The 22,184-nt window shown below is 42.2% G+C and overlaps 1 protein-coding gene across 1 annotated transcript in view; it reads left to right on the forward strand.

Moving 5' to 3' along the window:
• agmo (alkylglycerol monooxygenase) overlaps positions 1 to 22,184 on the forward strand; it is a 365,321-nt gene that overhangs the window by 188,054 nt on the left and 155,083 nt on the right. The window contains exon 4 of the mRNA XM_072575376.1: positions 17,856 to 17,959. Within this exon, the coding sequence (XP_072431477.1) occupies positions 17,856 to 17,959 (104 nt within the window). The remainder of the gene's footprint in view (positions 1 to 17,855; positions 17,960 to 22,184) is intronic.

The following is a 22,184-nucleotide window of genomic DNA, read 5'->3' on the forward strand; positions in this document are numbered from 1 at the left end:
ACCCACCCTCCCATTCTGGCACTTTCCCCTGCCACCGCAGGAACTGTAAAACCTGTGCCCACACCTCCTCCCTCACCTCTATCCAAGGCCCTAAAGGAGCCTTCCACATCCATCAAAGTTTCACCTGCACATCCACCAATATCATTTATTGTATCCGTTGTTCCCGATGTGGTCTCCTCTACATTGGGGAGACTGGGCGCCTCCTAGCAGAGCGCTTTAGGGAACATCTCCGAGACACCCGCACCAATCAACCAAACCGCCCCGTGGCCCAACATTTCAACTCCCCCTCCCACTCTGCCGAGTACATGGAGGTCCTGGGCCTCCTTCACCGCCGCTCCCTCACCACCAGACGCCTGGAGGAAGAACGCCTCATCTTCCGCCTCGGAACACTTCAGCCCCAGGGCATCAATGTGGACTTCAACAGCTTCCTCATTTCCCCTTCCCCCACCTCATCCTAGTTTCAAACTTCCAGCTCAGTTACTGTCTCCTTGACTTGTCCGACCTGCCTATCTTCTTTTCCACCTATCCACTCCACCCTCTCCTCCTTGACCTATCACCTTCATCTCCTCCCCCACTCACCCATTGTACTCTATGTTACTCTCTCCCCACCCCCACCCTCCTCTAGCTTATCTCTCCATGCTTCAGGCTCACTGCCTTTATTCCTGATGAAGGGCTTTTGCCCGAAACGTTGATTTTGCTGCTTGTTGGATGCTGCCTGAACTGCTGTGCTCTTCCAGCACCACTAATCCTCTACCAATGTCATCTACTGCATCCATTGCACCGGGTGTGGTCTCCTGTATATCGGGGAGACAGGATGCCTTCTTGACGATTGTGTCAGAGAACATCTCTGGGTCACCCGCACCAACCAACCCCACTGCCCCATGGCTGAACAGTTCAACTCCCCCTCCCACTCCATCAAGGACATGCAGGTCCTGGCCCTCCTCCACCACCAAACTGTTACCAACCAATGCCTGGAGGAGGAACGCCTCATATTCCACCTTGGAACCCTGAAATCACACAGGATAAATGTGTATTTCAATAGCTTCCTCATTTCCCTTCCCCTAACATTATCTCAGTCCCAATCCTCCAACTCAGCTGTCCCCTTTGGACCTGTCCATCACTGACCCCTCTGACCTATCACCTTCTCCCTCACCTTCATCCACCTATCGCTTTCTCAGCTACCTTCCTCCAACCCCACCCCCTCCCATTTATTACTCAGCCCTCTGCCCATAAGCCTCATTCCTTTTGAAGGGCTTATGCCCGAAACATTGATTCTCCTGCTCCTTGGATGCTTCCTATCCTGCTGTGCTTTTCCAGCACCACAGTCTTGAATCTGTTTTCATGTGTATGCTAATGACAATTCAATATTTTACTGCGTCACTTGAGGTGTTCACTGTTTCTGACTTCTTATACTGTTTGTTCCAAACCCAGTAATGGTTAAACAGAAATTTCTTCCAATTAGATATCAGGAAGATGAAAGCAGTCCTACAGTGAACTTTGTTCCTTTTCCATTGATTCCAACCTCAGAATATTATTTCAGCATAGCTTGAGTTTCCAATCCTACATTCATTCCAATATCTTTTATTTACATCTCCAAACTCCTGTGCATGTGATCTTCTATTGCAACTCCATGTCTTGTTTGTCCCCAGACTTGACTTGTTTGGTGCTTTACTGGCTGTCTTCCATCATGCAAGTTCTGTAAATCTGACTTTATCCAAGCTCTTGTTGCCTATTTTCTACCTCAAATCAAGTCACGTTTCCAGAGGTATTGTGACTGAAATGTTAACAAAGCCTCGCTTTTAAAGTTCACATCCTTGTTTTGAAATGCTCCATGTTCTCTTCCCATCCTATCTCGGTAGGTTCCTCCAGCCCTGCCCATTCCACAAATACTGGTCTCCTGCCTGTGCCTGATTTTCATTGCTCTACTGTTAGCAACTGTTCCTTCAGCTGCCGAGGCCCTCAATCATGATTAGACCATAGAGCCTCATGGATGCTCGTCTTTGAGTCTGACCCATTTCCCACAATGATAGCGGTACAAAATATGATTGGGAAGGAGCATTCTCAATGTGAAGGTAGGACTTTGTCTCCACAGTGAGTGTGTGCGATGGTCACTCTGATTCCTACTATCAGTTGACAGATGCTTCTGTGATGGTGAGGCCAAGGCCAAGTCGGTGTTTCTCTCTTGTTTGTTTCTCCATACAGAAAGACACAGTTTCGCAGCTATATTTTTATGACTCAGTCAACTCAATGAGTCAAGAGATGTATCCAATGTCTTTGACATTGTCTGCAAGATATGATTCCATGAGTTTGACTTTGTCAGACGGTTGCTTGACTAGTCTATGGAAAAGCTTTCCCAATTTTGTCACAAAGTCCCAAAGTTTATAAGGAGGATTTTGTATGGTCAGGTTTGCCATTATCAATTTCACTGCCTAGGTCAGTGGCACATGTTTGATCCAGTTTAATTTCTTTCTATAAACTTTTTAACTATTTGAAACAACTAAGTGGCTTCCTAAGCCATTTGTAAGGACAGTTGCGAGTAAACCTTATTGTTATGGGTCTTAGAGACCAGGTAACTGCAGATTTCCTTCCCTAGAGGGAATTAGTGAACCAATCTTCTTTTATTCACTCATGGGATATGGGTATCACTAGCTGGATCAGCTTTCATTGCCCTTGAGAAGGTGCTGGTGGCCTGTCTTCTTGAACAACTGCAATCTATTTGGTGCTGGACACCCACAATGCCATTAGGGAAGAAGTGATGGATTTTGAGCCAGCAGCTCTGAAGGAGCAGTGATAATTTCTAAGTCAGGATGGAGACTGGCTCGGAGGGGAACTTGCTAGTGATGGTGTTCCCATTTATCTGCTGCCCTTGTCCTTCTAAATGTTACTGGTCATCGGTTTGGAAGTGAATTACTTGTTGCAAGATTGATAGGCATGAAGCTACTGGTGTAATCACTGTACTTCTATCCACTGCACCACCCCCCGCTAAGTGCCCCCTGTTCCCCCCCACCCCCCCCCCACACCCCGCACCCCATGAGACCCATCATCCACAGAAATACCATCTTTTCTGAGGAAGGGTCACTGGACTCAAAGCATTGACTCTTTTCTCTCCAAAGATGTTGCTGGACATGCTGTGTATCTCCAGCAACTTGTTTCATGTGATTAGTCGAGTTAATTTCTGGTCAGTGGTAATCCCCAGGATGTTGGTATTGGTGATACCCTTGCATGTCAAGGGGATATGGTAAGATTCTGTCTTGATGGAAGTGGCCGTTGCCTGGCATTTGTGTGGTATGACTTTACTTGCCACTTGTCAGCCCAATCTCGGATTTTGTTCAGATCTTGTTGCGTTTGAACATGGACAGCTTCAGTATCTTAGCAGTGGTGAATGGTGCTGAATATTGTGCAATCTTCAGCAAATGCCTCCACTTCTGACCTTATGATGGAGGGAAAGTCATGATGAAGCAGCTGAAGATGGTTGGGCCAAGGGCAGTATCCTGAGGAACTCTTGCAGAGATGCCCTGAAATGAGATGACTGAAATCCAGCAACCACAACCATTTTCCTTTGTGCATGGTATAACTCAGACCAGTGGAGAGTTTACTTTGATTCCCAATGATTCCAGTTTTGCTAGAGCTCCTGATGCCATATTCAGTCAAATGTGGCCTTGATGTCAAGGGCAATCACTCTCACCTTATCTCTGGACTTCAGCTCATTTATCCATGTTTGTAACGAAGTCAGGAGCACAGTGGCCTGGCAGAATGTTAGTAAGCAGGTTATTAAATAGGCAAGTGTTACTGGAGAGCCCTGTTGAAAACATCTTCCGTCACTCTAATCAACCAAATGGGTTTTTGTTACAATGTAGTACAAATTGCAATTTTTTTTATGGTTGACCTCTGGCAAATTCTAATTCCATATTTTTATTTGAATCAAATTTCACCATCTGACAATGTGCACTTCAAGCCCATATCCTCGAACACGAGTCTATGTCTATGGATCTCTCATCCAGTGACATTGCCACTATGCCACCACCCTTTGTTCATGAGCGAAGTCTGGTCCCCTCTCAGCGACAATTAATGTAAAACATCAAGAATGGAAAACAGAAATATATTTTAAAATTGTTTTCAAAAAAACAATGGTGCAAAGAAATTTATTGTTCGGTGTAAGAAGAAAGTTTGTTAATGTAATTGTGTTGTAAATCTAATTTCTTTATTAATATGATCCTAATCTATGTTGGAGGTGTCTCTGATTTGAGTCACAGTGCAATAGGACCTTTGGCAATGTCAATATAATTAGAATCATAATTAATTGTGAAACCTATTCAGGGGCTTGTAAGTTGTATGTGGTCATAAAAAGCTAAGAGAAGTTGATGATTCTTGCTGTTCACTTGAGTTAGATTTTGGCAGAATGCTGACTGTTTACTTTATTGTTAAATACGGAAAGTTAAGAAGATAAATACCTGTGATTAGTCTTTTTGCAGTCATGATCGGAAATATATTTTTGTACTCAAATGCTGCAACTAAATTTGAATTTTGGCTCACTTCAATCCTCGTCAATACAGTGTCAACTATGCTGCAATGGAATTGGCAATTAGTATTTTTTAACTGTTTGATTAGATTTAGTGTGGATTTACAAATATTTTCTAAGCTTGAAAATCAATCTAGATTTTGTAATGATGCAGGGAAATGTCTGCTTGTGCAGTTGACCATTGACTCAGTGTTTGCCATCATTACTTCTCTGAAACTGATCACCACTTCACAATATAATGGTTCACTGGTAGCATGCAAATCCTAAAGATATTGTCAGTCACTAATTGCTTATGTGACAGGTTTATGCATTGTGGACCTCTCCAGAGCTGATGCCATTAACCAAGGTGGAAATGCAGATTTTAAATCTCAGTCAGATCACATATGATCTTAATGAGTCGTAGAACAGGTTAAAGGGGCCAAATTGCCACCCACTGCTCTTTATTTGTCTGATTATATGATGATTGAAATTTCCCATTTTCCTCACTCACTTCAAGCTGCCAGGAACTCCAATAAGGGTAGACAAAACTTTGCAAATGGAACTTAAAGTATGAACATATGAACAAGGACCAAGAGAAAACTTCCCAGTCCTTCAAGACTGCTCCATAATTCAATCAGATCGCGACTAATCTGGAATTAACCTCACCTCTGCATTCCCGTATTTTCCCCGATAATTTTTCATCCTCTTGATAATCAACAATTAATCCACTTCTGCCTTAGAAATATGTAAAGATGCTGCATCCACCGACTTTTGGTAAGGGGAGTTTCAAAAAAACACAAACCTCTGACAGATGTTTATTCCTCATCTCTGTTTTAAATGGGTGACCTTTTTATTTTAAACTGTAATCCCTAGTTCTCGATTCCCCATCAAATGGAAATATCCTTTCCACATCCACCAGGTCAAGTCTGCTCAGGATCTTATATATTTCAATTAAGTCACTTTTGACACTCTAAATTCCAGAACATTGCCTGTCTAACCTTCCCTCATTAGGCAATTGACTCTTTCCAAATATTAGTCTGGTGAGTATTCGCTGAACTGCTTCTACTACATTAATATGCTGTGGTAAGTATAGTGACCAGTACTGTACACAATATTCCAGATGCAGTCCCACCAATGCTCTGAATAACAGAAGAATAACCTCCCTCTTGCACTCAGTTTGCCTTGCAATAAAGCATAACATTCTATTAACTTTCCTAATTTCTTGCTGTGCCTGCATACTTCTGTGATTCGTGCTCTAGAACACTCAAATTTCACTAGGACACTCCAAATCATTTATAATTGTAAAATGGTGGTGGCCTTAGGACTATTTTCTTTTTTATACTATTTTTGTTTTTATATTCTGTCCAGTCTTCTGACCTGCCACTTATCTTTGCACAATTATAATTTTTTTTCTCTGATTTTGATACTGCCTTTACCTTTTTAGTGAACCAGGTGATGGGTACGTCCCTTCAGGTTTTTCTTACTTTTTGTTATGTAGCTGTTTTGCACTTTCTGGTATATTGTCTTAAATGTTTGCTACTGTGTCTCTCTGGACCTATCCCTCAACCTAAAGTACTAGCTCACTTTCACTAGACTTGCTTTTGTGCCCTCAAAGTGTCTTTGTTGGAATTTAAAATATTTGTCCCACATTTCTCTCTCTCAAACTGTCTGCACAATTCAATCATATAATGGTTGCTGCTTCTCAGGGGTGCTTAAACGGTAAGATCAGTAATTAATCTTGTCTTATTGGTTAAAACCAGGTCTAGTACAGCCTGCTGTCTGGTGCCTTAACATGCTGGTCTAAGATATTACTGCGAGAACTTTCAATGAATGACTCATCTAGACTACATTTTCTCATTTGTGATTTTTCCCATCTACATGTAGGTTAAAATCCACCATGATAATCACTGTACCCTTTTGATAAGCTCCCATAATTTCTTCCTTGATACCCTTTCTATAATGTGGTTACTGTTAGGGGTCTGTATTCATTCTCACAAGTGACTTCTTGCATTGGTCATTCTTCATCTCAACCTTAACTGCTTCTGTATCCTGGTTTCGTGAATTTAGGTAATCTCTCCTTCTTGTGCTAATATCATTGTTAATTCACAGAGCCACTCCTTCATTGATTCCTACCTTCCTGTCTTCAGGTCCCAATTTAGGTCATCCTGCAGCCACATCTCAGTAATGGCCACTTGGTCATACTTATTCATCTCAATTTCAACATGAATTTCATACATTTTCTTTCAAATGCTGTGCCTTAAGTTTTGTCCTCTTATTAGTTTGTCTTATTTGTTAATTTGCTGATAGGTCTGTATTCTCTGTCCCTTCCTGACATTAATTCCTAATGCTGAATTTTTGATTCATCACAATCATCCTAACCTTGGGTTGTTGTCTCGCTATTTCGTTTAAACCCATCCTAGTTACATAGTTTGCAACAGCAATGGTCTCAGTAAAGTTCAGTCAGAGACCGTGTCAGAGGTACAGATCCCACTTTATCCAGTAATGGTGCTGGTGTCCCACAAACTAGAACTTAATTCTCTCACACCAGTCTTTCAACCACATAATCATCTCTCTAGCCATGTTTACCCGATGCCAATTCAGATGTGGTTTAGCTAATAATCCAAAGATTATTACCTTTGAAATTCTGCTTCTTGATTTGGCGCACAGCTCCTCATACTGATTACACAAACTTCTTTCTTAGTTCAAACTTTGTCAGTAGTGTCTGCATGAAGCGAAACAATCAGAGCCTGCTCTTCAGACTGCAAGGTTTTCTCCAGCCCTGAGCAGATATCCTGAAGTTTGGTGCAGGGCAGATAATAAAGTCATCTGGACGCTTGTTCTCTGCAGCAGACAACATTGTAAATCCCCCCGACTATACAATCCCCTACTACCACTACATTCCTTTTGGTTCATGCACTTTGATAGCTTTCTGTACTACACAACCACGGTCATTTCACTCATCCACCTCACTGCCCCCTCACTCATTCAAACAAACTGAGAGAACCACAAACTTGTTGGTCAAATGTTGGACCAGAGGCTGACAATCCTGCACTCCTTTCCTCTGGTCCCCCTGACCTACCTCACTTGCAATCACATCCTTTTGTTCCTGATCACCAACCATATCAGAACAACCTATCCTAAGACATGTGACTGCCTCCCTTTACAAAGTTTGAAGTCATGCACTTTGCTAGGAAGAAACAAAAGGCAGACAATTATTTAAGTGATGAAAGATTCTAAAAAATGTGTAGCATGAAGGGTTATGTGTGTTCTTGTGTATGAAACATGAAAAAGTTAGCATTTAAGTGCAGCACATAATTAAGAAGGTAATTGAAATGCTGGCCTTTGTTGCTATAGAGTTGGAGTTTAAAAACAAGGAATTCTTGTTTGAACTGAACAGTGTGTTGGTGACCCCAGTCCTGGAATACTGCGTACAATGGTACCGGTATTTAGGAAAGGATATACTGGCATTAGAGGTAGTTCAAAATAATATTCACTAGACTTGAGCAGTAAACATGTTAGGCTTTTATTCATTAGAATTCAGAAGAACAAGGGATGATCTTGTTAATTCTGAGGGACTTTGGCAGGATAGATATTGAGATGATGCTTCCACCATTGGGGGAATCCCAAACTAGAGTACTCAGGGACACTCATTTAAAATGAAGTTGTAAAGGATTTTTCTCTGAGAGATGTGACTATCTGAAATTTTCTACCCATGAGATGTAGAAGTTAGATGACTTCAGGTATTTACATAGAAAGTAGACAGAATTTTTTCATGTATTGAGGAACTGGCAGAAAGAAAGATTTGAGGCGTGGGGCAGGTTAGCCATGATCTTACATAATGATTTGGCAGGCTTCAGGAGTTGAATGGCTTCCACATGTCCCTATTTCTTATGTTCTTAAGTAAGTTAACATTCCTTTTTCACTCCTTGGCCATCTGGGCAGGCTCTTCTCCACACAGATCATTGCATCTCCACCTGCTGCTCCCTCCCAGACAGGAAGCTTCATTTTCTTCATCATGCACACAGGCATTTTCATGCTGTAACCATTGTTGTGTTTTCAGCTCCACAATGAACTTTACTCTGCCAAAGCATTGCACTTAGCCCCCTGTGAACCAAAAGCATAGCTATCAGCTTCTCTTAAGGGGAAATACGAATCCAGCTCACCTTAACTGTGCTGACGCTATATCAGAGTACCAGCATTGATGCATTTAAAGGAAGCCATGTAAATAAATTCAAGGGAATGAAATCACAGGATATGTTGAGGGCGTTAGATGACGAAGGGTGCAAGAAGTTACCTATGAGTCATAACTGACCTTTTGGGTGCTGCAGACACCATAGTCAGAGCCTTCCATTCTTGAGATGGCACGGACAATGCCAAGAAGTTAGTAAGATATGACAGGAACAAAGAAAATGGAATTGAGGTATTGAGGAACTATTTCCTGATTTAAATTTTAAACAGCAACTTCAGAATCTCATTATTAAGCAGTGATTACCTAATTTCCGTGTATAAGCATCTCATTAACAGCCTAAACTCACCTCATTTCTGCGCTAGTTCCAGATTTTCTGTCCTTCCCATTAAATCAGGTGGTTCCAAGTTTTAACAGGAAGATCAGAGCAGATACCAAGTGAATGCAGCTTACCATCTGCTTGTCCTGACCTTCATCCAGTTCAAAAAGTGTCGTGCTGGAAAAGCACAGCCGGTCAGGTAGCAGTCGAGGAGCAGGAGAGTCGACATTTCGAGCATAAGCCCGTCATCAGGAATGTGGCGGGGCATGGTGGGGGGGAGAGGTGCAAGTAGTCTGAGAGACGAATGGGAGTGGGGTGGGGCTGGGAGTATGGTAGATAGAAAGGCGATAGGTGGATGAAGGTGGGGGGTGTGGCGATGGTGATAGGTTGGAGCATGGGATGGAGCGGATAGTTGGGAAGGAAAATGGATAGTTCTACTCTCGAACATCCCAGATGGCCTCCGACTTCACAGATCCCAATTTCCCCTCCCACATGGTCAACAATGCCCTCCAGCACATGTCCTCCACTTTCTGCACCTCTGCCCTTGAACCCCACCCCTCCAACCACAACAAGGACAGAACCCCTCCCCTGGTCCTCACCTTCCATCCCACCAACCTCCGGGTAGAATGCATCATCATCCACTATTTCAGCCACTTGCAAACAGACCCCACCACCTGAGATATATTTCCCTCCCCCTCCCTATCTGCGTTCCGCAGGGACCATTCCCTTTGCGATTCCCTCATTAGGTTTACACCCCCAAACAACCCATTCTCCACTCCCAGCACCTCCGTTGCCACTGCAGGAGGTGTAAAACCTGCACCCACTCCTCCCTCCCTCACCTGCATCCAAGGCCCCAAAGGATCCTTGCACATCCAGCACAGACTTTCTTGCACATCCAGACACAGGAGCTCTTGATGTGGTCTCCTCTACATTGGGGAGAAAGGATACCAATTTGCAGAAAGTTTCAGAGAACATCATTGGGACACATGCACTAAACAACACCACCACCCTGTGGCTGAACACTTCCACTCCCCCTCCCACTCCGCCAAGGACTGCATGTCCTCCAACTCCACACCGCCCTCTTGAACTGTCCTTCCTGTCCATCTTCCTTCCCACCTATCTACTCCATCGTCCACTCCGACCTATCACCATCACCCCCCCACCTTCATCTGCTTATCACCTTCGCAGCTACCTTCCTCCCAGCTCCACACGCCTCCCATCTTCACACCCCTCCCATTTATCTCTCAGCCCCCTTGCTTCCAACCCTCCCCACCCCCCCCCACCCCCCCAATTCATGATTAAGAGCTTATGCTTGGAATGTTGACTCTCCTGCTCCTCAGATGCTGCCAAACTGGCTGTGCTTTTTCAGCACTACACGTTTTGACTCTGATCTCTATTATCTGCAGTCCTCGCTTTCTCCTCCTTCATCAAATTCAGTCTTGACCGTAAAGTCTCTGTACGCTCTTCCTCCACCCTTCATCTATGCAAGTTGGCATCAGCAAGCCACCAATCTCGCCACATCACCAGAGCCCAACTCTGACACCACTTCAACTCTTGAGCCAGTGTGGCCAATGCCTCCAGGTCTTGGTAGAGAAAAACAATTCTGCCTCTCCTGCCACATGATTCCCAGATGTATAATGAATGAGCTGAAGAACAGGAGATTGAGAGAGAAATGTCTCTGTAAATCACAGTGGACCAGGCATTGGCCAGGAATCTCACTTGACAAAACACTTGAACACAAATTTGGAGAACTCAGCGCTATGTAACTACTTTTGACAGCCATTCCATTGGTTGTGATTCCCATGTTCCCACCTCTCTGCTTAATCCTTATTTAATCACGACTGTTTAGTTTTGTGATTGTTAGTTGTAGACACTTCCTCAGTTGAAATAGCCACTTTTCACTTCAGGATTTTATAGTCCTGAAGCAAGTCACTTTGGGTGCTGGAGATAGTCTAAAATAAAGAACCCCAGCCAGTTCAGTCTTTCCTGATCATGGTTTTCACCTTCTCCAGAGCCTCCTTTTTTTTTGTAACCAGATGAGAACTCAACAGAACATTCAAGTGTGTCCTAACTAACGTTCTGCATGAGTTTAACATAATTGCTCTGCTTTTGAATTCCATTGCCTTGGAATGGGTCGCAGTGTTTTATTTGCATTTTATTGCTTTGCTAAATTGTGCCAGCTGCATTCAAGCCACCAGGACAAACCAGACATATAAAAAGTTCATGGTCAGATTCAGCTTTACAGCCACTGGCAATGCTGGCCTCACCTTGCTCTGAGGTTGGAGCAAATGGTACATTTCAGTCAGGACTCCTTTCACACCTCTTGCTGAAGCTGAGGTCAGAGAATTTTTTTCCTGAGCATCTTGGGTGGATATATTCTCTTGCTGAGAGCCTATTGTCTCCACCCAACTCCCTTCCAGCAGAGGGCCATGTTCTGTGTGACCTCATTTCATTCTCTACATCATGTTGTGTTCCAGGGGAAATTTGACGAGTGCATCCAGGGCTCTGAGGAAGTGGAATGAGCATAATCCATGAGGTGCAAATCAAATTTCTAAGCATGTTCCCGCCACTCCCTGGAGATATCAACATCTTTAAACATCCAAACATTCCTACACTGGACCTACAACCAGGAAAAATCAATCCATAACTAACCAGAAAGCATTTTCATTTTCATCGATAGAATATGGATGTTGTTGACAAGACCAGTATTTACTGCCTATCTCCGGTTGCCCTTGAAAAGATGATGTGCCACTTCCCCAAACTACTGCAGTCCATGGGCTGTAGTGCTGTTACAGTGACTGGGAGAAAGTGAAGACTGAAGATGCTGGAGAAATCACAGTGGGAACGTGTGGTGCTGGAAAAGCACAGCTTCATTCCTGATGAGGGGCTTCTGTCCGAAACATCGACTGTCCTGTTCCTGGGATGCTTTCTGACCTGCTGTGCTTTTCTAGCACCACACCTTTTGACTCTGTGTCCTTACAGTGCTCAACGGGAGGGAGTTCCAGCATGTTTATCCAGCAGTAGTGCAGGACTGTTGATGTGATTCAAAGTAGGATAGTGTATGAGGCAGACTTATGGGTGTTTCCATGTGTCCAGTGCCCTTGCTCTTCTGGTTGGTGCAGGTCTCAAGTCTGGAAGGTGCTATCGAAATAACCCTAGTGAGTGCTGTATTAGATTCCCTACAGTGTTGGAACAGGCCCTTCGGCCCAACCAGACCCTCTGAAGAGTAACCCACCCAGACCCATTTCACTCTAACCAATGCACCAAACACTATGGGAAATTTAGCACGGCCAATTCACCTGACCTGCAGGTCTTTGGACTGTGGAAGGAAGCCCACGCAGACTTGGGGAGAACGTGCAAATTCCTCACAGACAGAGGAATTCCTCACAGACAGAGGAATTCCTTACAGCACCAGAATCGAACCTGGGATCCTGGTGCTGTGAGGCAGCAGTGCTAACCACTGAGCCACCGTGCCTTACTTTTTGTAAAGGGTGCATACTACCATTACTGAGCACAGGTAGTGGAGGGAATTTTTAAAGTGATGGATTGGTGTCTGGGATATATAGTCATGTTTACCAGTACCGTGTGAGATGCTTTGGATAGATTTAATGCCACCATTAGTCTGTGTAACTGATATCAAGTGGAGAAGAATGTCTTTGCAAACTATTTGGTGTGAGAGGTTCAGTCTGTTGAGTAGAGTATGTAGTTTACATAGAATCTATTTCAGTTACATTATAGCTAAGTATGACTTTAGGCTAGGTTTAAGAGTAAGTCTCCATTGCTGTTTAGCAACATCAAACTTAATACTCTACGTGGAACTGGAGCTGGTACTGAACCTTTAGGGCACAGAGCAGATTAGCTCCACGCAGGAATAATCCTTTGCAGTCTGATATTCAGTGCTTACCCTGTCATGTTAACCCATTCAGTTACTAACTCTCCTATAGAATAGTACAAGTCAAGCAAACTGCACAAGACACCTGCAGCATATTCTATTGCAGTCCTAACTTGATCTTTTAGATGGTGGACAGTCTTTGGGAAGATTAAGAGTGAGTTACTTGTTGCCAACTTCTTGGCATCTGACCTGATCTTGCAACCACAATATTAATGGAGACAGAAAAGTACATATGCCTGGTCCAGTTAACTTTCTGGACCCAAGGAATTTTACACTGAGGTACCTAGCGATGGCAATAGCATTGAATGTGAAGTAAAGGTGGTTTTCTCTTGCAGGAGATGGTTATTTCCTGGCACCTGTGCAGCAGAAATATTAGCACTTATCAGCCTAAGCCTGAATATTGTCCAAGCTTTGCTGCATGATTTTTTTTTCTTAACTCTAGCACAGATATGGGTGAAGACAGTATTTATTGTACATCCATAATTGTCCACAACTAGGCAGATTGCTAGGCCATTTCAGAGGATAGTTAAGAGTCCAGCATATTGCTATGGGTCTGGAGTCATAAGTAGCGCAGACCAGGTAAAAATAGTAATTTCCTTTCCTAAAGGAGATGTGTGAATCAGATGGGTTTGTACGACAATGGTTCGATGGTCTCCACTAGACTGGCTTTGCAATTCTTGATTTTAATGGATTCAAATTTCACAATTTGAATGATGGGATTTATAGCCATGTCTCCAGAACATTAGCCTGGGCCTCTGGATTATTAGTCCAGTGATATTAGTGTGGTTGACCACCTCACCAAACGTAGGTTTCAAAATTCTAACAACTAAAACCTCAAAATCTAAGGAGTTGTGAGTGGTCCTGAGCACGATCCTTTTAACGCAAGGCTTCCCAAAATGGTCACGAACCCCAGTGAGGCTGTCAGCTAAAATTTGGCGACATAGGTTCTGATGTAGCAGTATCTGCAGTGGAGTTCTGACCAAGTGCTAACAGCTGTGAAACTCCTTTTAAATAGAGTTTAGAAAACATATAGAGAGGGTAGTTGGATAGCAGGAACAGGCCCAACCATGTTCCCTTTAGGGTGAAATGTAGAATGACAAACCTAGAGAACCATGGATGTCTAGGAACAGCCCTTTTCACATCAATTAACATCAACCTGACCATAGAAACACTGCCATCACTACTAGGAAAACCAGGACCACAAATACCAGACAGTACCAACTTCATCAGCAAAGACAACATCCTCAAACTAGTAGACCTGTGCCTCACCACCCACTTCACATTCAATAACAAAAGCTACAAACAAGTTAATGGAACACTTATGGGATCACCAATGTCAGGAATAAATGATGAAGCAATAATGCAGAGACTTGAACAAGCTGCACTCCCACTTATCCAACCCAAACATTGGGTCTGCTACGTAGGTGACACCTTTGTCATCACAAATCAGAATAAATGAGAGGAAGCATACAACACCATCAACAATATCATGACAGGTATAAAGTTCACAAAAGAGGTGGAGAATGACAATAGACTCCCATTCCTAGATGCGACAGTTGAACATACAGTTAACGTACAGCTTCAAAACAGCGTCTACAGAAAAATAGCAAACACAGACCAAATACCTAACTTCAGAAGCAATCATTCCAACACCCACAAATGGAGCTGCATCACAACATTGTTTCAAGGAGCTACATTGAATTGCAGCACCCAAGAACTATAAAAATCAGAAGAAAAATATCTATACAATGTTTTCAAGAAAAATGGGTATCCAATAAACACAATCTGCCGATTCGTCAGAAACAAACCCAAACATGCAGACACAATGCAATCAAAAACTATAGCCACATTACCTTCCATCAAAGACAGAAAATGACTTCCAGACTACTCAGACCCCTTGGCATCATGGTAGCCCACAAACCTACCAATACACTTCAACAATGATTAATGAACCTAAAGAATTAATTTGATACTACCATCAAAACTAACATTATCTACAAGATACCATGCAAGAACTGTAAAAAACACTACATTGGACAAACTAGCAGGAAACCTGCCCCAGGATACATGAATGCCTAGTGGCCATCAAAAGACATGACCCACTCTCACTAGTTTCTAAACATACAGACAAAGAAGGACACCACTTTGACTGGGACAACACACACATCCTCGGATAGACGAAGCAAAGACACACATGAGAATTCTTAGAGGCATGGCAGTCTAACCAGAACTCCATCAATAAAGACATTGATTAGATCCTATCTACCTCCCTTCGAAAAAAGAACTGGAAATGACATCACCCACCTTTTGAAACCAAGACCTATAAATAGAGAGGTGGGACATGCCACCAGCATTTCACCAGATGATGTTACCAAATATGGTGACGAAACATCTGCAAACAAACTTTCAAGCTCAGCGAGCTAACTTACATACTTATGATCAACCTGAGCTACAAATTTTCTCAAAAATCGCAAATGTCTCGGAACATTCAGGACTGAATAAAAAGTAAAAGAGAGATGTATAACATGCAGAGAGGGAGCAAAACAACAGAGCACCTAAAAGAGTATAGGAAGTGCAGGGCTGAGCTCATGAAACTAATGAGGGCAAAAGGGGACATGTTAAAATGCTGGCGGGCAATGTTAGGGAGAATTCTAAAATTGTCTCCAAGTGTATCGAGGGGAAGATAATAACCAGGGAAAGAGTAGGCCCTATTATGGATCAAAGGGACAAACTGTGTATGAGGCCAGAGGACGTTAGTAAAGTGGTAAACAAATACTTCACATCTGTCTTCACTCAGAAGAAGGACAGTGCAAGTACAGAATTTGAGAAGATGCACTGCAAAGCTCTCAAGCAAATTGAAATAAACGATGGGGTATTGGAGGTTTTTGTGAATTTAAAAATAGACAAAACCCGAGGTCTGAATGAGACTGCTGTAGGAGACTCAAAAGGGTTTTTAAATCATGTCTGGCCGCAGGGGAGGTGTCAGAGGACTGGAGGACATTTAATGTGGTTCTACTTTACATGAAGGATGGTAGACACAGGCCAGGGAACTTCAGCCAGTGAGTCTGACATCAGTGAAAGGGTAACTATTGGAGAAAGTAGTGAAGGTGACAATCAATCTCCATTTAGAAAGGCAAAGTTTGATCAGGGATATTCAGCATGGCTTTATCAAAAGTAGGTTATACCTCACAAATTCCCGCCTCAGGCGACTGACTGTGTGGAGTTTGCACATTCTCCCCGTGTCTGCGTGGGTTTCCTCCGGGTGCTCCGGTTTCCTCCCACAGTCCAAAGATGTGCAGGTCAGGTGAATTGGCCATGCTAAATTGCCCGTAGTGTTAGGTAAGGGGTAGATGTAGATGTAGGGGTATGGGTGGGTTACGCTTCGGCGGGGCGGTGTGGACTTGTTGGGCCGAAGGGCCTGTTTCCACACTGTAAGTAATCTAATCTAATCTAATCTAAATCTGGTGGAACTTTCAAGAAAGTGACCAAGTGTTTGGATGAGAATAATGCAGTTGATGTAGTTTTTATGGAATTCAGCAAAGCCTTTGACAAAATCACACATGAGAAAGAACATGAAAGCTCACGGGATCCATGACAACCTGGCAAAATGGATCCAAAATTGGCTTAGTGATAGGAGACAGAGGGTGGTGGTAAAAGGCTGTGTGTGTGCTTAGACCCCAGTTTACCAACGGGATCAGTGCTGGGTCCCTTACTGCATGTGATATTCATAAATATTGTCGATGAGAATGTGGAAGTGATGCTAAGTACATTTGCGAATACATCAGAGATGGGCAGATCACTGGCAGAAGGAATTTAACCCTGATAAATGTGAGATCATGTATTTTGGAAGAAGGAACAAGACAAGGAACTACCTGAAGAATGGCAAGACACTAGGAAGCTCAGAGAAACGGGTGGATCTTGGGATGCTTGTTTGCAGATCCCTGAACGTGGCAGGACAGGTTAATAGGGTAGTTAGGAGAAAGTGAGGTCTGCAGATGCTGGAGATGAGAATCGAGGGTGTATTGATGGAAAAGCACAGCTGGTCAGGCAGCATCTGAGGAACAGGAGATTCGATGTTTCTGGCTGGAGCCCTTCATCAGGATAGGGTAGTTAGGAAGGTTCACGGGATGCTTGACTTTATCAGTCTTAGACTAGATCATAAGAGCAGGGAGGCCATGTTTGAGCTGTGCAGAACTTTGGTCAGGTCACAGCTGAAGCACTGTGTGCAGTTCTAGTCACCCACTTAGGAAGGATGTGATTAAACTGGAAGGAGTGCAAAGGAGACTCATCAGGATATTGCCAGGGATGGAGCATTTCAGCTTTGAGGAGAGGCTGGATAAGCTCGGGTTGTTTTCTTTGGAGCAGAGATGTTGAGGGGAGACCTGATAGAGTTGTATAAGATTATGAGGTGCATGGATACGATGAATAGAAAGCAATTATTCCCCTTAATTTAAGAGTCAGTAACAAGTGGGCATATTTTTTAAAGTGAAAAGCAGGAGGATTAGAGGAGAGTTGGGAAGGTCGATGAGGTGGTAAACTTCACAACCTTTAAAAATTACTTGAGAGAGCAATTGATGCACCATAACATTTAACGCTATGGGCTTAGTGTGGGAACGTGGGACTAGCGTTAATAATATATTTTTGGTGATATAGACTTGATGGGCTGGCCGTGTGAATCTATAGCTAGACTGTTGGCTCCAAAATGGTAGTACTGGTTACAAGTAAGTTATACAATCTGTCTACTCTGCATGCTTCCAATTGAGGCTTACTATGTGCGTGAATGCACTCAGCAAAATGGCATGTAGCACTAAAAGTGAAATTTGCAAAGCCAACACCATACTGAAGGTAAAATACACTGACAGCACTGATGAGTCAATGCTGAGGAGCTAAATTACATAGCCAATGCCTTGTTCTACATCGTGCACTTCTATGAAATTTCTTGTTTTGCATTATGTTGCAGAAGTGAATATGTTGTGGGCAGCACACCAAGTTCATCACAGCTCTGAAGACTACAATCTATCTACAGCCCTCCGGCAGTCTGTATTACAAAAGTATTTTTCCTGGGTAAGTTATTTGTGAAATATTACACTAGAAATATTTGGAAGCAAAGTGTACTGTCCCCACTAACTGCTGAAACCGGTGGTTTGATCTGTCAATTGGAAAGGATCAAGGATTTCTTAATCCTGTGATGGAGCAGCTCCAGATTTTTCAGAATGTTGTCTGCCAAGGTCACGTGAACCCTTCTGAAATGCAATCTCATAGTGCTTGGGATATGCTATAAGTATTACATACAGTTGATCCATTTATGTAATTATTTTAAACTGATGTTTGTTATCAGATTTTTGTTGTATTTCATGTTACACAATGCGGCTTCATTTTCGTTTGGTCATTGAAGCTCCCATTTTCTCTTTTATCTAACTATATTGTGTCAAAACATTATTTTGGAGAGGGAAGAGCTTACCTGCAGGAATAACACTCTGCCATGCATTTCTTTTTAGATTTTATAGAAAACAGACTTAAAACCTCCCCAACAAAACCTCCTTTGTTTAATAAAAGTCCTTTTAAAAAAATATTTCTTATTGCAATTCCTTACCTTGTTAGTTTGTCCTTACCCCATTCACTATTAAATGACTATAATGGGTGGCAGGAAACTTGTTGCAAGCCATCTGTCAATGCCATGCCTAAATTAACTGTAAAATTGAGCATTTATCCCTGCCATTTCTTTGGGGAAGCAAACTGACTTTGTTCAAAACCATTTTGTGATGCAGGGGCTGACTGTGCCCTGAACTGTAGAAGGGATTTCACATCCTATCAGACTGGCTTATACTTCATCCATGTCAGGCAACAGAGAGCATTCTTTTTAACCTTCTCCAGACAGATTATTCAAAGTTGCTCTTTTCATGGGATTTTGCTTCTTCAGTAAATAAAAAGTCATAGTGAGCTTAAAACATTAACTCTGTTTGTCCCTCCATAGACACTGCTACTATCCAGTGTATTTTTAGCAAAGGTTTAGATTGAGGCCCTTAATTGCCTCTTCATTTGGCAGTTAAAGGTTTCAACGAGACTATAGGTAGATGGCCCTGTGGGCACCCTATCTAATCTTCATGCTATAGGGAATTAAGGTGGGTGAGCTGACCACATATTCTACTTTGCAGGTCTTACAGCAACCTACCAAAAATTGGCCATTTGGGAGGCTATACAGTCAGCTCATATGGTCAGTGGAAAATCACTGGGTGGTTAGTGAATGCCTTTCTTTCCTATGGTTGGAGTTGATGAATATTTCTGAGACAGATGTAGTGAGCTAGAATTTGAATCTAATTGCATTAGACATATATATGACAATTTGATGCTGTTATCAGTTGCTTAGTATGGTAATTAGTCCTGACATAATAAGAGAAAATTAAAGACACCACATTTAAAATAAAGTTGACTACATTTCAAATTTGTCAAATTCTTCACAGACAGCTTACTTATGTGCCCTTATAAGTCATTGTTAGACTTATTAATTTATTTAAATTGTTTTTAAATGTTAATTTAATAATTGGTCCGAAATTGTAACTTAAATCCAAGTGTTAACAATCAAACAATAGACTTGAATATCTGATCCTTTCCATCCCATTTTATTTTATGCACTGTGATTTAATAAAACAAATACAGTTAGCTTTGAGAATATGGTTAATTCCAAATTTGTTGGATTATTGTAATCCAATAAAAATGGGTTGTGTTTGACAGGCTTATATCTATTCATGGTGAATTTTTGAGGAGGTATTGAGCCATTGTTTTCCAATCTTTAGACCGCGGTTATCTAATCCTTGGTGCTCAGAGATAGACACGTGGAAGCTAAGAATCTCCTGTTTCCACTGGCTGAAGTTTGCAAATGTGGAGACCTGGATTCTGTCTAAATTCAAAAGCTGGGATTCCTTTATTTTTGGGGAACTTCAGTAATATTAAGATTGTGGGATCAGTGCAACTGTAACATACAGATTAAAGGCCCGAAAGGTTTGTGCGGGGGAATTAGCTTAGTTGTTTTTTTCAAGTCTTCTGTTCATCAGTAAACTGTCAGAGATAAATTGTCAGTGACCAAAGCAGTTGTGGAAACTTCTTTGGGACCTTACTAGGACCAAGCTCAACTCTGGAGGCCTGTATAGGATGAATTGATTAGATATTGAGTGGAAGCCTAAGAATTCCTGCAAATAGGTCCAGTTGACATGGAATTTGCCTTCACAACAAAAGTTCATAGCCTTTTCTCTGATTTTGTCCTTATTTTTGGAAAACATTTGGTTGTTACACCAGAGAATTATCCAAGCCTTCAGTGGAACTTTGACTCCATAGTTCCAAGCAACTGAACGGTGAAGGGAACCTTCAGCAATTTAAAAAATGTTTGTTGCAGCATACACATCTGGAGCGGCAGCATTGTGCTTCTCAGAAGGGTATTCCCATTATCAATGTAGCATCAACTGGCATCACACCTCAATTAATGACTGGAACTAAGCAGAGTAAGGGCTAGTTTTCCACTCCCGCATTGTTTATGCAGAAGTTGGAAATTTCCTAAATCAGACTCAGAAGAAAGTGCCAAACAGTTCAAATTATGTTCCAAGAGAGGAGGACGTGGATGACAGGAGCTGGGAAAGTGTTGGAGTCAGGCACGCTGCCAATAGAAGGAGTTCAGAGGTCGCCATGGAAGCAGCTGATTACCAGTTTGGGGGATGCTATTTTAATAGGCTGATCTCAGTGCTCTGGGACTTTGCGCCAGTTTCAACAAAAGTGGTAGAACAAAAAACAGCCCTTTAGCTGTCACCCTATCTCCCTGATACTTGCCTCATCTATGCTAGCTCATCAGGCTACCCAACCACCCCTTGGTGATTATCATACTCTTCTTGTTAACCTGTTGCTCTCTACTCATTCCCGTGGCCCCTCATATCTTCCATAGAATTAAATGTATAATCCTCTACTTAATCCTTCACCTTTTTATTTCCCTGTGTCAACTAAGTCCTAACTCAGGCCAATAACCTCCTTTTGGCTTTACATTCTCATGTAAACTCAAATAGCATCTACAATGGGCAGACCTCAGGAGCCATTGCTGAGATTAAACAAAATAAAGATTGAAACATTGATTACAGACTTCATAGTTGTAAGCAAAGATACTTTCATTAATAAGGGCCCATGCAATTCACTTAAATTCCTTCCAATATTTAATCCCTAATAAAACCAAATTTTCCCTTAAGTACTTAATCATGTATAAAAACAAGCATTTATATTCAAAGCCCCACATCAATCACAGCTAATCCCGTAAAAGTCTCATTAAGCAGTCAATCAAACTATGAATGAACAAGCTCTCACAATGGTACTGATAGATTTCAGATGCAATTAAGCAAAGTGTCTATAAAATTGTAAGCATCCAAGTCTACTCTTAACACACCAAAAGAGGTAGAACCTCTTCAAGTGGACTACCTGACCTCCCAAAGGGTACCTGACTTTGTCCAAAGGGAAATCCAATCCTTCCAAAAGGGGTAATCTGTCTCTGGAGAATTCTTTCCTCCAAATGGCTAAGGCCCATGAGTCATATTTCAGAATAAAAGCAAAGTCATATTTCAGAAACCTGGGTAACCACATTTGCTTCTGTTTGAAGGTGCTTGCACTTTTAAATGTGCTGCATCCTTGGTGTACCACAAGTATCCTGCATTCATACTATGCAGTCGCATCCCACCCTGACAAAAACAATGGATGATGGGTTCAGTGGCAGGACTTCCAGAATTGAGGTTCATTGTCATTTGGCCAAGGGATAGAGTTCTTTGGTTTCTGTGAAAATTCAGGCCTGATAGACAATAGAGCAGGCAGATTCACTCTATTCTGAGTTGGGTTGTAACTTGAGAAGTGATTCACATTGGCTTCAAATCCATTTTTTGATCAGTGTTTTGTACCACCATAGACAATAAGTCTCTTGTTACCTAGATAGAAAATACACTCCTTTCCTCTCTTCTGCTGGATGATTCTACTCTGAGATTCTGGATTTTCTATTTGATTAATTCATTGCATGAAGCAGGTTGTAGAATTGATTAATTACGCACCTGCCCTTCATAAATGTAGGCAAGTTGATACAGGAAAAGGCACTATAATATTGCTGTCACTTTAAAGGCTGAAGCCAGCATGTTCTCTTCTAACCCCAAAACAATGTCCTACCATTCTCTCTAGCTTTTTACAAGGAATATATTGGAGCACTGGATGAGTCAATATGTCCTTATCCTACCCCAATTGAGCAGAGAGTCAGAGCCTGGAAAAGGATAGGCCT

The sequence above is a fragment of the Chiloscyllium punctatum genome, chromosome 8 (genome assembly GCF_047496795.1).
Source record: "Chiloscyllium punctatum isolate Juve2018m chromosome 8, sChiPun1.3, whole genome shotgun sequence".
NCBI lineage: Eukaryota > Metazoa > Chordata > Chondrichthyes > Orectolobiformes > Hemiscylliidae > Chiloscyllium > Chiloscyllium punctatum.